We start from the raw sequence: 15,540 nt of genomic DNA on the forward strand, positions 1-15,540 counted from the left end.
TCCAGGCCGGACGGCGCATGCGCATCGGGCGGCGAGCGGTGGGGGTTGGCCGAGCGGGGTCAGGCGTGGAGGGCGCGGAACCTTCGCCACCCGGAGCTGTCCCGGCTCCGGCGCCTTGGCCGCCGGCTTTTGGGTGCAGCGTCTTCGCTGGTGAATACCGCTTCCGCTCTCCGGGTGTGGCCGCCAGTCAGGTGAGTCTCGGGGGTCCGGGCCGTTCCGAGGAGCGCTGTCTTCGTGGCTGAGATGTGAGGGGAGGCCGCGGGACACTCACCTGTCCCCCCTCAGGTCCCCAACTCGCGCGCCCCGCTGTGTGCCATCCTGCCGGGACTTCGCGCCCGCCTGGGGGGTTGGGACCACTGCGCTGGGTGTTGCCGGGGCGTTGGAGTCGTCCTGAGCTCCCCGCCCTCGGGCATTCTCTGGGACGCGCGCTGGTAGTTGAGAGCCGGCTTCGGTGTAGACTTTTCACTCTGCGGGAATCGGCCCCGCCGCCGCTCTCGAGCCTGTGACCTGGGGCGAGCTCCTCCTCACCCCGAGCTTCCACGCCTGTGAAATGGGTATAACCCAGCGCCTCGGTTGTGAGAAGGGAAGCTCTGAACACTGTGTCGGACGCGGTGAGCGCTCAGTACGTTGTGGGATTATTACTGTTACTGGGTATGCAGGCGTTTAGGATTTGCTTGTGGTAGGTGAGAGCCTGTTAGGGCGCATCTTAGCTTCAGAGAAAGTTCCCACCAATCCGTCTTGCGATGCGATAATCCAGTAAGATCACCCTCAGTACGCTTTTCAAGGAAAGTGACGTTCAAATCTCGTTTATTGGGTTTCAAGATTACTGAGCTTGTCGTTTCACACTAAGTGGTTTATGAAGAGTCTTCAGTAAATCCGAGTTCTGGAAGCCTTCGTTTGAAGACTTACGTGCATAAAAGAAGTTTGCGCTGGCAGAGGAATTCTGTTGTGACACCCCTTGTGTCTCCTGTTCTATCCACACAGGCTTCTGCACTTGTTTGGTTGATTTAAAGTGACCCTCATTTCCCACCTTTTTTAAAAAAACTATGTCGAGGTCTGAATCAATTCTCAAATCCATGGTAATCCTACATTCAACGTTCAGCAGACATTTATTGAGCATTTACTCTGTGCATTTAGGAGAATGTCCCTTCCCTCACTAGCCTGTGTGTTCGTTGACGTTCATGGACTAATTTTTTTTCCTCTGAAATTCATGTGATCTGACAGAGTGCTCAGCACCAAGTAAGTGCTGATAAATATTAGTTCAGGGAAAGCTGCACCTGGGCCCATTCCTTAAGAAATCATGTGGGTTGCTCTCAGTAGCAGTGGGGCATGGTCTGTACTCTGGGAGCACTTGTCACTTACTCAAAAGCATCTGTTTAGATTTGGTGACTTTGCAGCTGTGATAAGTAAAAGTGGGTAGGGTAGGTAGGTAGTCCCCTGCTGTGTCTGCTACCTCTGCTGAATGTGGTGCAGTTTGAAGTAGAGAAACACTCATTTAACTGATTCCGGTGCTTTCTGAAATTAGACTTTAAAAAAATATCTTTTAGAAATCATTAAGTATTATTTTATCATTTTTCCTGGAGAACAGATTCTTCAGACTCTGAACAAGAGCTTTTCTGGCCTTGTTTTAAAATGACATTAGAAATTATAACTGTAGTATAAATTTCTTTCTGGTGGGGCCACACAATAGCAAAATCTTTCTGAAGAAAACCTAAGTGGCATTAAAATATAGGGTTTCCCCCTTGTGATCATAGATCTGCTGAAGTGTGTTATTAGAATGCTTCCTCCTTTTTCTTCACTAGTTAATGTATTTCTTACTCTCGGTTTTTTTATTTTCTAAAATTGTGCCACCTGGTGGTTGAAATCTTCTGCCTATTATAGAATATGCGTTGAAAAATTTTACGTCAGGGTCTCGGTAGAATAAGGCGAAGCAGTGAATAAAATAAGACTCTAGTTTTTCTATCTTTAGTGAGGGCACCCTACTGCTTCAACCCTCCCAGCTTACCCAAGTAAAAGTTACAGTTGCTTTGCAGGGGCCTATTAGCCAGTTATCAAAATATCAAATTGTCACAGATGAACATTTTTAGGAGTTTAAGTGGACTGTTGTGGTATCAGTGTGTGCATACCTGAGGAAGTGGATGGGATTGGCATGGGGAAGGAAGAGTTGTAGCTGTGACAAGTAAACCGTTCTGATGGTTTCTAAATGCCAGTGTAAAAGTGGGACTGAAGTTTTGTGTTTAAGTACTGACAGTTTGAATGGAATTTATCCCTCTCTTTCTCACTGCAAATACCCATACACAAAGTCTTGTCACCAATGAACGTTCCCTTTACCTTTGCTTCAATAGTGCGGCTGATGTTCATAATTACCTTGGTGCTGCCTTTTGAGATTGTTTTCTGTGTTATCAGTAGTAACAAGCGTTTATCCCTTGAGTGCAAATTTTATTTTTGGAAATGGCTTAAATTTAATTGTGAACTTAGATTTGAGAAGAAACGTAAGGATATACTCTGTAACATCCTTAATTATTAAACTTAGCCAGTCTCTTGGGCACGTTAGGACAGATAAATGAGAAGTTCACACAGCAGCCTGTTTCACTGTTGGACAGCTCCAGGAAGATGACAACTGCCTCTGTACCTTCCACACTTTGGTTTCCAGTCCTGTTCTCGGACACATCTCAGAGTCAGTTCAGTTCAGTCTTTCCTATCAGGTGACAGGGCATTTCAGATATACTAATAATACTTTACCTTTGTCGCACTCACTCTTCACTATTTCAGATACTCTCACATATGTTATTTTATACCTCATGATAGGGACTTCCCTGGTGGTGCAGTGGTTAGGAATCCGCCTGCCAATGCAGGGGACATGGGTTCGAGCCCTGGTCCGGGAAGCCCTGGTCCCACATGCCGCGGAGCAACTAAGCCCGTGCACCACAACTACTGAGCCTGTGCTCTGGAGCCCGCCAGCCGTAACTACTGAAGCCCACGCATCTAGAGCCCGTGCTCTGCAACAAGAGAAGCCACCGCAATGAGAAGCCTGCACACTAGAGAAAGCCCGCGCAGCAACGAAGACCCAATGCAGCCAAAAAATAAATAAATAAAACTTTAAAAAATTAAAAAAAAACAAAAAAAAACAAAAACAAAACCTCATGATATAGGTCAAGAGCTAATTCCATTTTATGGAAGAAGAGACTTAGGTCTCAGATTAAGTTAGCCAAAGTGATATAACTTGTGAATAGCTGTGTCCACAGCCTTTGCCTTCAGACCCACATCTTCTCCCTTCAAATCCATTACTTGTCGTACTTAACCAGGCTGTTCTTTCTATCTGTCTACTCTGTTGTGGGTTTCCCTAAGTTAGTAAATATTCCCAATTTCATGAATGGCTTCCTGTTTAAACCTAGTGTCAGAGCCATCTCCATCCTGAGCATTCCCCCTGGGGGTACTCAAATTGTCAGTATTCTGGACATGGCTGATCAGGACAAACACAATACTTTTCTTTTTCTTGATGTAGACAGATCCTCTATTTCTAATAATACAGGATAATATTACATTGACTTCTTTGAACCTAGGCCTAGAATTAGTCCCTGTTGAAGTTGTAGCTAACCAGAGGTTCTTTGGGAAATAGTTTTTTTCTATCTGAATTTATTTCAGTCACAAACTGCTGGGAAGGCATGTCTTTCCTATTTTGAATGCGGGAAAAATCTGTCACGGTGGGAGATTACGTTGGGTAGTAACTCTGTCACTTCCTGTGTGACCCGGGGCTTAGTTTTGCTATGAAAATATGAGTAATGCGTATTTTGACCTACAAAAAAGCTATTTCTTATGGTTCAACTGAACTTAAAAAGGTACCTACTTCCTCCGGTTATTGGGAAGATTATAAGACTTGTGCCTGCATGTGTTAAGTGTTCAAGAAATTATTTTCGACTCTAATAATGTGGATATATTCTTATGGCTTTGACGAAATTTTAAAAATAAGCATATGCAATATATATTTAGCTTCTATTCGGTTCATAAAACGTTACTTTGAGTTACAATAGTGTTACTAGAATAAGCTTTTAAAGATGACTACTGGAAGGTGTCAGCACTCATTTAAATGTGCTCTAAGAACAATGCCATTGTTTTAGAGTTATGTTTTGTATATTACACCCAAGAGTACAGCAGTGCATCTGCATGTACACCAACAGTTAGCCAAAGCTGGTGGATAGAAGGAAAGGAGAGGAAGAGAATATCTAACTAAAAAGATAGGGTGGAGGCAAGAGGGGAATGATTGATAAAGCAAGGAATTTGTTAGATAAGGGATAAGGTAAGTGTTTAGAGCTTTAGGTTAAGTCACAGCTTTCACCAAGAAGAATAGGAAAAGGAAACTATATGAAACCATTTTCTTGTTTGACACAATCTAGGATAAGTATGTAGACAGGAAGACGTTTTATTGGCACCGTGGCTGGGTCTACAGTAGCGTACGTATTTGAAGTAAACTTTTGTGGAGGGAGGAAAAATATGTATCATGATATACATTTACGCTTATATACAAGGTGCATGTGTATATTTATCTCAGCAGCCAAGTGTGTTCTTAAGTTTTACCTTACCAATGAGAGAGGTCATGTCAGTACATCAGAAGCTTGTTTCTGAACTGTAAAAGCACACATTTGAGGGCTGGTTGATAGAAATATGCAAAAATATTTTGTCAGATATATTTACAAAATAAAATGTTAACGGCATTTTCTAGGTGACTAAACCAGTGTACATCTCCCTTCAGAAAAAATAAGCAAGGCAGAAACAGGATAACTAATATATACATAAGTGTAGGTATATAATACTGGTATAGTATTAGATGACTTAAATTGCTGGACTGTATGAGACCTCATTTTTCTGAGGCAAAATTTTTATATCTTTGTAAAGACTTTGTCATCGGTGACAGGCAGACAGAACTTGAACTTGGCTGCATTTCCAGTTTCCATTTCAAATACTCAAATACTTACTTGGCACAGCGGCCTGATTTGTGATCTTTAGGTGTGGTGTGTGTGTGTGTGTGTGTGTGTGTTTAGTAGTTACTCAGTGGAACAGTGATCTTCTGATATTTTTATAACTTGAAATCTGAAATAGGAGGTATATTATAATTCTCTGCAATTATTTGTTTAGTCATTTTTAAGGATTTTATTTGTCGGGAGTGGGAGGTTGGTGGGCAGTTTGAATTTCTTGGAACATTTTTTAACAGCTTTATTAAGGTATAATTTACATACCATAGAATTCGCTCACTCTAAGTGAATTCAGTGATTTTAGTAAGCTTCTACAGTTGTGCAGCCATTACCACAATCCTATTTTAGAATATTTTCGTCCCCCAAAGTTTTCTTTGTGCCATTTGCAAATTAATCCCCACTCTCACCTTTGGGCCTAGGCATTGATCAGCTTTTTGTCTCTACAAATTTGCCTTTTTTAGACATTGCATATAAATGGAATCATACATTACAGCCTTTTGAATATGGCTTATTTCATTTAATTTAGTGCTTTTGAGGTTCCTCCATGTTGGCACACATATAAGTTCATTCTTTTTAATTGCTAGGTAGTAGTACCCCATTGTATAGATATAGCGATTTGTTTATCCATTACTTGATTATTAGACATTTGGATTGATTCCACTATTGACTATTATGAATAATGCTATGAACATTCACATATAAGTCTTTGTGGGGATATATGTTTTCATTTCTCTTGGGTGTGGTCTTAGGAGTGCAGTTTCCAGGTCATATGTTAAGTTTGTGTTTAATTTCTTAAGAAACTGCCAAATTGTTTTCCAAAGTGTCTGTACTATTTAGCATTCCCAGTTGCAATGAGTAAGGTCCCTTTCCTCCACATCCTAACCGGTGCTTGGTATTGTCTGATTTTGTGACTATAGCTATTCTGGTGGATGTGTAGTAATCTTTTCTGAGTTAAAAAGAATAGGTTTAAGAAAAGAATAGGTGAATAGTGCTGCATAAATATAGCAAACACCTGAAAATGATGTTTTATCTTAGACCTTGGCTGCTAATTTTCTTTGTGAAATGAAACAATTAAACTTAATTTCAGGGATTTTAGCTTCTTGATTTCATTGTAATAATTGCATTTTATGAGTATATATGCTAAATTTGAGAAAAAAATTTCCACATCTGCTTCTTGTTTCTCTTCATGGTTTAGTTAGATTTTCTCAGCCAGATGTTAGTTAGGAAGAAAGCAGTCTACATTAATTCACACTGATGTGAGACTGACTAATGGCCTTTTAACCCTTATACATTTAAAAAGGATTAATAGGCCAGTTCTCTTCATTGGTAGAATTTCATCTGAACAAAATGAGTTGTAATCAATTTCAGGAATGTGGGAAAAGTAATTGAAGTCAGGCTTATTAATATAGGCAAGCTGTTTCTGCTTGAGCACCTATTTCCAGGATTGGGTCTTTTGAGGAGTCCGCTTTTTTCCGAACCTGCATGTTCTCTAAACACTCCTGATAACCTGCCAAATCTGTTAAGTCATTGGATAAGGAAGCTGAGGCTCAAGTTTAATAATTTGCCTAAGGTCAGCATTCTTTTCTGATAAAGGTCACTGCAGGTTCTTACTGAAAATAGTTTTAGGTCGCATTAACAAGTACAGTCACACATATTCAAGACACTCTTGTATCCACAGGTTGCTCTGCTGTGCTCCATCTCCTTCTCCTAAAGATGCATCCTGACTTATCTCCACACTTGCATACTGAAGAATGCAACGTCTTGATTAACTTGCTTAAGGAATGTCACAAAAATGTAAGAGTTCAGAAAAATGACCATAAAGCAAAAATGAAACCTAGGTACAGCACACCGAATTAAAACGTTATCTCCATTAATGGAAGGAAATGATAATGTCTTAGTTATGGGTCTTAGCTTAGTAAAGATTAGCAGTTGATGCTTGTGATTTTTTTTAGAAACCACTTCCCTTTATGATAAGTAGAAATCAAGCATGGTAGTTTATTAGGGAGCTTCTGAAATGATATATAGTAATTAGAATCCCTGTTCCTTGTTCCTTGACTTCTACAGTTCTGTGTTTAAAGGAAGTTGAAACATTTTTTATAATTATATGTTAACTAGATTTAAATTATGACTGGCCTAATTTGACAGGTTTACTTAGTTGTTAGTGGAATGGAAATAAAATTCCATGGTTAAAACCAAAATAGAAAATAAGCCCATTTTTGGAATGCGTTAAATTAATCTGATATTTTTCCCAATGTCAAATATTTCGTTTTTTTCATGTATTTGATGTATGAGACAGTTATAAGGAGCATTTGTGTTTTTCTTTAACTTTGCATGATGCATTATTTCCTTCATGTTATTCATAAACTGTAGATATATCAGATTCCAATAATAGTATTATTTAAACGAGTAAAATTTTAAGACTAAAAGTAAGGTAGTAAGGAATGCCGATGACCTGTGAGGTCAGGTATTTATACTGGTTCAAAGAATGTTGTTGATGACAATATACTTTTCGGCAAACTATTTCTGCCATACATCTAGATTAAGAATTGATACTGTGGGATTGACATATATTCACTAATATGTATAAAATAGATAACTAATAAGAATTGATATTGTAAGTCTTTTTAACTTTAGCCATTGGTTTTAAATTGTGTTTCCCTGGGGGCTGATGACTTTAAGCATCTTTTCATGTACTTATTGGCCATTCATATAACGTCTTTCGCCCATATTTTAAAATTGGGTTGTTTTGTCTTGTTATTGAGTTGTAAGAATTCTTTTTATCATTTGGCATACAAGTCCTATGTCTCATAAGTGTATTATGAATATTTTCTCCCAGTCTGTGGCATCCTTTTTTATTTTCTTAAAGATGTGTTACAAAGAGCCGTTTGTAAGTTTGATGAAGTCTAATTTACCAGTTTTTTCTTTTATTGTTTATGTTTTTTGTGTTCTAAGGATCTTTGTATATTTCCTGGTCACAAAGATTTTCTCCTATTTTTTCTTCTAGAAGTTTTATAGTTTTAGCTTTTAAAATTTAGGTCCGTGACTCAAGTTAATTTTTGCGTATGGTGTGAGGTTTGAGTCAAGGTTTATTTCTCTCCCTGCGGATACCCAGTTATTCCAGCACCATTTGTTTGAAGAGACTGTCCTTTCCCCGCTAAATTACCTTGGTGCCTTTGTCAAAAATCAGCTGACCATATGTGAATGGGTCTACTTCTGGGCTCTCTAGTCTGTTCCACTGATTTATATGTCTGTTCTTAACACCAGTTGATTCCAACATTATCTTACTGGGGCCACCTGGTCCCATGACTGTTTTGTCCTCTTTTCTGTCCCAATTCACTTTCCATGCTGCATCTGGAGTGCTCTCTCAGACGTAAGTTTAATCACTGTTCCCCTTAATGGCTCCCTTTGCCTGTAGAATAAACTCTAAAATTTCTTTGTGTTTCGAGGCCTTAATGTACTGGCCCCTACTTACTCTTGGGCTTGACTACATGCCCCCCCCCCCCCCCGCCACCACGCCCCTCATCCTTCCTGCGTGTTCTTGTCTGCAGTTGTACTGGAGCATGTTTTTGTCTTCTAAGCCTTTTTACTTGCTTTTTTCCTATGCTTAACTTAGAACCTTCCTCACTGTCTCAACTTCTCATTTGCTTGACCAGGTTTTATCATCCTCTAGGCTTTATTCTGGTGAATTTGTCATTTCCTCTTCCTTTTCTTTCCTGGCCGGGATTCTCTGTACTCCAGTAATACTGTACATAATAGATTTCCTACATTATGGCAGTTACTCTTACACTTTTTGGTCTCAGGACTCCTTCACACTCTTAAAAGTTATTGACGACCCCAAAGAACTTTTGTTTATGTGGACTATATCTACCAATATTTAGTGAATTAGAAATTAAAACTGAGAAATTGAAAAATACTCATTTAGTTAAAAACTGTAATAATAAACCCATTACATGTTAATAGTTATTTTTCATAAAAAAGACCTTATTTTCCAAAACAAAAAAACGGTGGAGGGCTTCCCTGGTGGCGCAGTGGTTGAGAATCTGCCTGCTAATGCAGGGGACATGGGTTCGAGCCCTGGTCTGGGAAGATCCCACATGCCGCAGAGCAACTAGGCCCGTGAGCCACAACTACTGAGCCTGTGCGTCTGGAGCCTGTGCTCTGCAACAAGAGAGGCCGCGATAGTGAGAGGCCCGCGCACCGCGATGAAGAGTGGACCCTGCTTGCCGCAGCTAGAGAAAGCCCTCGCACAGAAACAAAGACCCAACACAGCCAAAAATAAATAAAAAAACAAAAAAACCCCAAAAAACGGTGGAAAGAGTGACATTGCTTTTGCATTTTTGCAGTTCTCTTTAATGTTTGGTTTAATAGAATACAGCTGGTTCTCATATCTGTCTCTGCACTCAATCTGTGGTGATATTACACTTCATGTAGCCTCTGGAAAAATCCACTGTACCCTTGTGAGAGAATGAAAGTGAGCAAAGCAAATAAGATCTTCAATTATTAGGAAGATAGATTTTACCTTCCCCTGGAAAGGTCTTGGGTAGCCCTGGGGACTACACTTTGAGAACCACTGCTTTATAGCGATCACTTCATGATTTTTCTCTGAGCTATGAGAGTAGGGCCCAGGTCCACCTTGCTCACTGTTGTGTCCCTAGTGCCTGGGACACTGTCTTCCAGACACTGACTGATTGATTCACTTATTCAATCAGTTGCTCTACCAGTTTGTTCTCTAGAAACAGACACCAGGCATTGGAGGCTTATGCACGTGTATACAAGAGAAGTGCAGTCCATGGGCATTTCTTTTACCAACTGCACTGGGGCATTTTGGGTTTGTTTTTCACATAATGTCACAAGAGTATAATTCTCTTTTGGGCTAATGTTGAGGTGGAAGTGAAAATATAAATTAGTTTTTGTCTTGAATTTTTAAAATAAGATGTATGTGTATGGGATGATTGGAATAAATATAAACTAAACTATGAAATACTGCCTTACATTCTAAAAGTTTAACCCTTTCTGGTATTTCTGTTTGGCCAGAAGGTGTGTGAAAAAGCATTGTCCCTGTTTGTTGTCAAGGAGGTAGTTTATACACAGGAAATATTTATCCTGAAAAGGTAATTAGGTAATCAGTAGGAGATCTTAAATGCTTGCCAGAAAAACTCTGACCATTTATTCAATGTGGACCAGAAAAGTACATTTAAAGTGGTGAAGAAACAGGGAAAAAAGAAGTAGCATGACTATTACTAATTATGTGTTGTCTGGTTTCCATGAAAGCCTTAATTAGAAAGAAAAGGAAAAGATGTGCTTATTGTTACAAGTTAAGCATTTATGGCATGTCATTATAGGAGATCACCATGCTGTCCGACCTACGCATAAAAATCGTGACATGCAAACACACTAATTATGGCCCTACTAAAATTCAGGTTCTTGATATCAGTCTTTATCTGCTTTGGAGCATATATACTTTTTGCCATGATAATAGTCACAGGACTTGAAACCACTAGAAGATTTTTATTTTTGCTTTTCAAACAAAACAGACTTTGAATTCAGACATTGATTTTCTGATATTGTGAATTAGTGGCTTGTTTATGGGGCCCCTACAGGCCATCTAATAATAGTGTTATGTGTTTCTAATTTATTTTGATGACATTTTGAATGGAGGTAAATGAGAAAATGGCTTTGGCACCAAGCTTTCCATAAGTAACTCTTCTATGGGACAGGAGTGTTTGCTCGTGAAGGAGGTTACTGGTCGTGTCAATATGGCTACACTGCCCTTTGACATCACTCTATAATAGAGGATGGATAACATGCCCTTAAAGAAAGGGTATTAGGTAATAAAATGCTTTTCACTCGGTCACTGTGAGGTTTTGGCAGGATAATAGTCTTCTCTTTTATCAAAGAAAAGTCTTTTTATTTTTCATTTCTACCTATAGAGCATTTATTCCTCTTTTGTAGGAATGCCAGGATAAGCCTGTTTATTTGTATATTTTATACTTGTGACTTAACTATTTGCTTAACTATTAACTGTTTGCTTATTGACAAAGTGACCCATTAAACCCATTTCTGTAGGAATAAGTGTTTCAATTCTGTGTGCCAGAGACCTTAGCATATGGGATGAAATATTTTACGCCTTTTCTTCCTTTTAGCACAGCATTCTGAAATTTTTTGGTCATTGCAATGATCTTGATCGGGAGATGAGAAAATGCTTGAAGAATGAGGTAAGGAAAATGTTAAAGGATGGAAATGGTTGAACTATAGAAAAGAACATCTTGGAACAATATTATATATTACTGCCATTATTAAGTTTTTTGCAAATTTTTGTATAACACCGATTGACTTTATATGTATGTCTTCCCCTAAAACCAAGAGGAGAAATGAAAAGTGTCTTCTGGGGACAATTTTGGGACATTGCTGATTTTTTTTTTGCATGTACATAAATGAAAACAACTATCTTATAATAGTCACTGTAACTCCTTTGGATGAATTTTTAAGGTTTAGGACATTGAATCTGTTCAGCAGAAAGACTTGTCAGTCAGTGCTTAGCTATAGCAGGTAACTAAAACTCCTTGGGCCTCAATTTCCTTGTATAACATGAGGAGGCTAGACTTAGGCTCTTTCCAGCTTTAAAATTTTGCATTTCTTTATAATTATAGTATGTACAACCCATAGGGATCTAGTTTGACTTGTTTGGAAAGACTTGTTTCCTGAATACAGTTTTAGGCTATGACTTGGACTTGGGCAAATAGCCAAAGTTTATTGTCTTTTTGCAGGTACTGCAAACTGAACAGAGTGCATTTTAAATCTTTGAAAAGAAATTTAATTCCATTTCTGTTTTGTTCATCAGATATTTTAGGTCCAGAACCTTTAAAAATATATAACTACTAAAAATCTGCCCTCCAATTTGCGTTTTCTGTACTTTTGAACTGTTTTTCCCCTATAAGCCTCATATTGAAAGGTATTAGATATGATATTTGAAGCCATTCAGCATCTATGAATCATTTTTTGTGTTTTCCACTTTGGGGCTCTCCCCGCCACCACCTCCGCCTTCCTGGAATCCCTTTACAGCATCTTTCCTGTTTGAAAAACTTCCTGGAGTTCTAATAATTTTCTTTGTGTGAACAAATGGGTATAAGTGTTTTAAACTGATTTTTGAAAAGAGTTTTTTCATCATATGTAAATGGTAGTTTATATGGAAACTAAACCTAGGGCTGTGTTCCTGTTTCAATAAGGTTATGGAAAAATAAAACCCATACTGTTTTATTTGGTATAGCTGTTTGTTTCTTACATGCTTTCAGTTGTATAAGGTAGCTTTTTTCCTAAGTTTAGATTTTTTTTTTGTCCTTACAGTTCAGTGATTTTGCCATTGGTTTGGTGATTAGATCCTCATATGAAATTTTTTTTTTCCTATTTGGTAGAAGAATGTGTAGATATTTTTCTTATTTTGTCTGAGTTTGTTTTCGTATAAATTTCAGGTTTTCTCCTTGACTACTTTCTAAGTCCTCTATGTAGTTTTTATATTGCTTCATTACCTGATTTATAGATGTTTTTCTGTCTGTTCTTTCATCCTTCAGTTCTCCGAACCTGTGCTCATTTATTTCCTCTCTGCTTTTAATGCTTCCCAGTTTCCCATTTACTGCTTCTAGTGCTCTCCTCCTACCATTTCCTTCATGTGTCATTTAAGTACTTCATTCTTTGAAGCTTTTAACTAGAAAAAAGGTCCGGCCAGTTCTTTCTGATCCTCTCTTTGCTGCTGTGTTGCTGCTTTTGTTCTTTTTATTGAAATAATCGCTAGTACTACTTTTGCAGCATCCTCTTTTGTCTCTCTTACTTGTTTGGTTTGGTTTGATTTTTGGCTAATTGACCTTCCATGCTATCTGTGTTGTTTGGTGGCATTTTGTGAATAACACCATAGTTATCCTTCTTTTTTCTTCTTTTATTCAGGGGCCATGTTGACTCCCTTTGGAGATACTGTAACATATATTTTAATATAGACTCTGTTTTAATTTGCTTTATGACTTATTTTATTGGCCTGCTACAGAGTATTGTCTTCTGAAGACTTACCCATAAGACCCTCCTTTGAACCTGATTGTTGGAGGCTTCATATGATTAAAGAGGGATATCAAATATTTTTCTCAGAGCAGGTATCCCTCCATGTTCTACAACGTTTTTTTTTTTTAACCTTTTAAAGTAATGAAACGCCCTTCCCCTCTCCCCCCGACAGTCTTATGAAGAAAATTAATGTATGACGGATAAAAGGAATGTTTTGGTTAAAGGAACCTGGTGTTTCATCTGTTATTTGAAATGGCCCTTTGATGAGGAAAAAAAAGTTTGAAAACTGCTACTATTCCAGAAGATATGTTAGAACTCTTCAGTCAAAACTTTAGACCTAGAAAACTTCTTAAAGATTATCTAGCCCAACTCCTTACATTTGAGCTTACTGGCCCAGAAGATGAAGTAACTCAAAGGTGTTAATCTCAGGACTCAGGGGAGGCAGCCAGAGTCCCTGGTTAGTGCTCTGTCACTTGTCTTTTGTTTCTGTGGCTTCTTTCCATATCTCTGACAGCTGAAAGATTTTGATGTCCAATTATTCACATATACTCAGTTTTTTCAACTTGAATTTGCTTTTCGTTTTTTTTCACTCTGCCTGAGAACCCCTCTTGCACCTTTAAATTATGTCTTTATTTGTGTATATATTATAAACATGTAAATATACACGTATGAAACCACTTATATTCAAGTTTCTCTGCTTTAAACAAGTATTTTTTCTCAGTGCCAGGCTCTGGGTTTCCTGTTAGTTATAACCTGCTGGCCAGATCAGAATACTAGGCTAAAATCCTCCAAGGTGAAAACTACATTTAGATCCAACCGATTACAGAAACATAGGATTTGGGGAGAATTGAATTTGATGACTATTCATGATGAAAAAATCCTAGGAAGTTCAGCTGACTATAAGTTTCCATATGAACCATTAGGATAATATGGTTACTAAGAGCCAGTTTCTCTTTTGGCAATATTTATAGAAATATGATGTGTCTCGGTCATAAGAACTAGTAGGCCCACTGTAGTCCATATCTGCCGGACTTTGTTTAGAGCACTAGAGTATTTAATTCTGGTGTGGTATTTTTTTATAAGGGGTTATTCGTATTAAAGTGTTGTGTAAAAGGCACTTTACAGATAAGCCTTTAGAAGGCAGAAGCTATGTTCTGTGGAACAGTTGTAGAAACCAGCAGCGTTCAGCCTGTAAAAGAGATAGTGGGTTACCTGTAATCAGATATTTGGAAGATTGTAGCAGGCAAGGAGAAATAGAGGGAAGTAGGAGAGTTTACAGGGAAACACTTATTGGTTCAACACGAGAAGCTCTGGAACAAGAAGTGTCCAACAGTTGAACTGGCTGCCTCTCGGGGTGGGGAGCCTCCTGATTAGAAGTGTTCAAGTAGAGGTTAGATGACACGCTAGATTGTGAGCTTCTGGAGAACAGGGACAGGACTCATCCGTCCTAAATATTTATTGAATTCACGTTTTGGGAGGAAATTAACTCAGCAAATATTTCTGCACCTATTAGGAGTTAGCTGCTGTACTGTATTGAATGAAATTTTACTAGATGGCCTCTAAGGTCACTGTTTCCAATCTCAGATTCAGTGAAATAAGAGCCGTGTAGAAGTTTTGTCAGTAAAAACGTTATTTTTATTTTGCAAATATATCTAAATATCTAACGTATGTAAATGGTGACATAATCTATTGTCTCTTTTCTCCCCCCGCTTCCTTTTATTTTCCAGTACATGGAAAAGAGGAACAAGAGCAGGGAGCGTGGCAATGCAATGCGAAAGAGACTTTTTAATCCTCCAGAGGAATCTGAAAAATAGATCATATTTTCACTGGATGCCTTGGCTGAGAGAAGACCCAAAGACTCTTGGGTGGTAGCTGAAGGAATCCCGTTGCATTTGGTCTCCAGAATCCTTTGAATGGAAAGTGACCCATGAGAAATCGAGCCTTGGAGAAGTATGGAAGCCCTGGATCCGGAATGTTGGTTGGGCAGAGCTGTTAGAACTCTCTCTCCTCTTCCAGCGCACCTGAGACTTCTAACGTGTTTGTTCCCTTTGCCTACGGCCTGTTGACATTTGAGTAACTTATCTCCCTCAATAAAATCATTGATTCTAATCATATTTTCTCTGTTCTCTTAGACTTTCTTGGAATTAGGGCAAAATGGTGCCGTTAGACTTCTCTTTTTGCAGTGTGGCAGTTCTGGAGCCTAAACGTTGAAAGCACAGCTAGGGCAGACAGAGTTTGGGGAAATCCCAGCTGTGTTAACTCTATGAAAATCTTCCAACTTTATTGTTTTTAAAGAGCTCTTTTCCAAAAGGTTAAATGTTTAGCATTGATAACATTGTGTCTGGCTAGGATTTAAGTCTGAGCAGACTTAGCTTCTCCGTTTGGTTGAAGGTGCCCACCCTGGGTGCCAGTTGTCTCCTGGGCATCAACCTTAGGCCCACGTGCCTCCTCTTTGCTGGGCACAGGGCCCTTCTTCCCAGACTCATTTCTAGCAGCCATCCTGCCAGTGTTCCTTTTGCCGGGT

At 38.9% G+C, this 15,540-nt stretch overlaps 1 protein-coding gene across 1 annotated transcript; it reads left to right on the top strand.

The window, feature by feature from the left end:
* Positions 1-22: 22 nt before the first annotated feature.
* On the top strand, positions 23-15,130 carry CMC2 (C-X9-C motif containing 2). The gene is made up of 4 exons (XM_068528398.1): positions 23-191; positions 6,649-6,764; positions 11,114-11,185; positions 14,744-15,130. Exons 2-4 carry the CDS (start codon positions 6,684-6,686, stop codon positions 14,828-14,830), a joined length of 240 nt encoding a protein of 79 aa, XP_068384499.1. The 5' UTR covers positions 23-191; positions 6,649-6,683; the 3' UTR covers positions 14,831-15,130.
* The last annotated feature ends 410 nt before the right edge of the window (positions 15,131-15,540 follow it).

This window comes from Eschrichtius robustus, chromosome 19 (genome assembly GCF_028021215.1).
Source record: "Eschrichtius robustus isolate mEscRob2 chromosome 19, mEscRob2.pri, whole genome shotgun sequence".
NCBI lineage: Eukaryota > Metazoa > Chordata > Mammalia > Artiodactyla > Eschrichtiidae > Eschrichtius > Eschrichtius robustus.

Coding starts and splice junctions, on each gene's coding strand:
- CMC2 (XM_068528398.1), top strand. CDS start 6,684: ATGCATCCTGACTTATCTCCACACTTGCATACTGAAGAATGCAACGTC. Junction 6,765..11,113: donor TTAAGGAATGTCACAAAAAT/GTAAGAGTTCAG, acceptor TCTTCCTTTTAG/CACAGCATTCTGAAATTTTT. Junction 11,186..14,743: donor GAAAATGCTTGAAGAATGAG/GTAAGGAAAATG, acceptor TTTATTTTCCAG/TACATGGAAAAGAGGAACAA.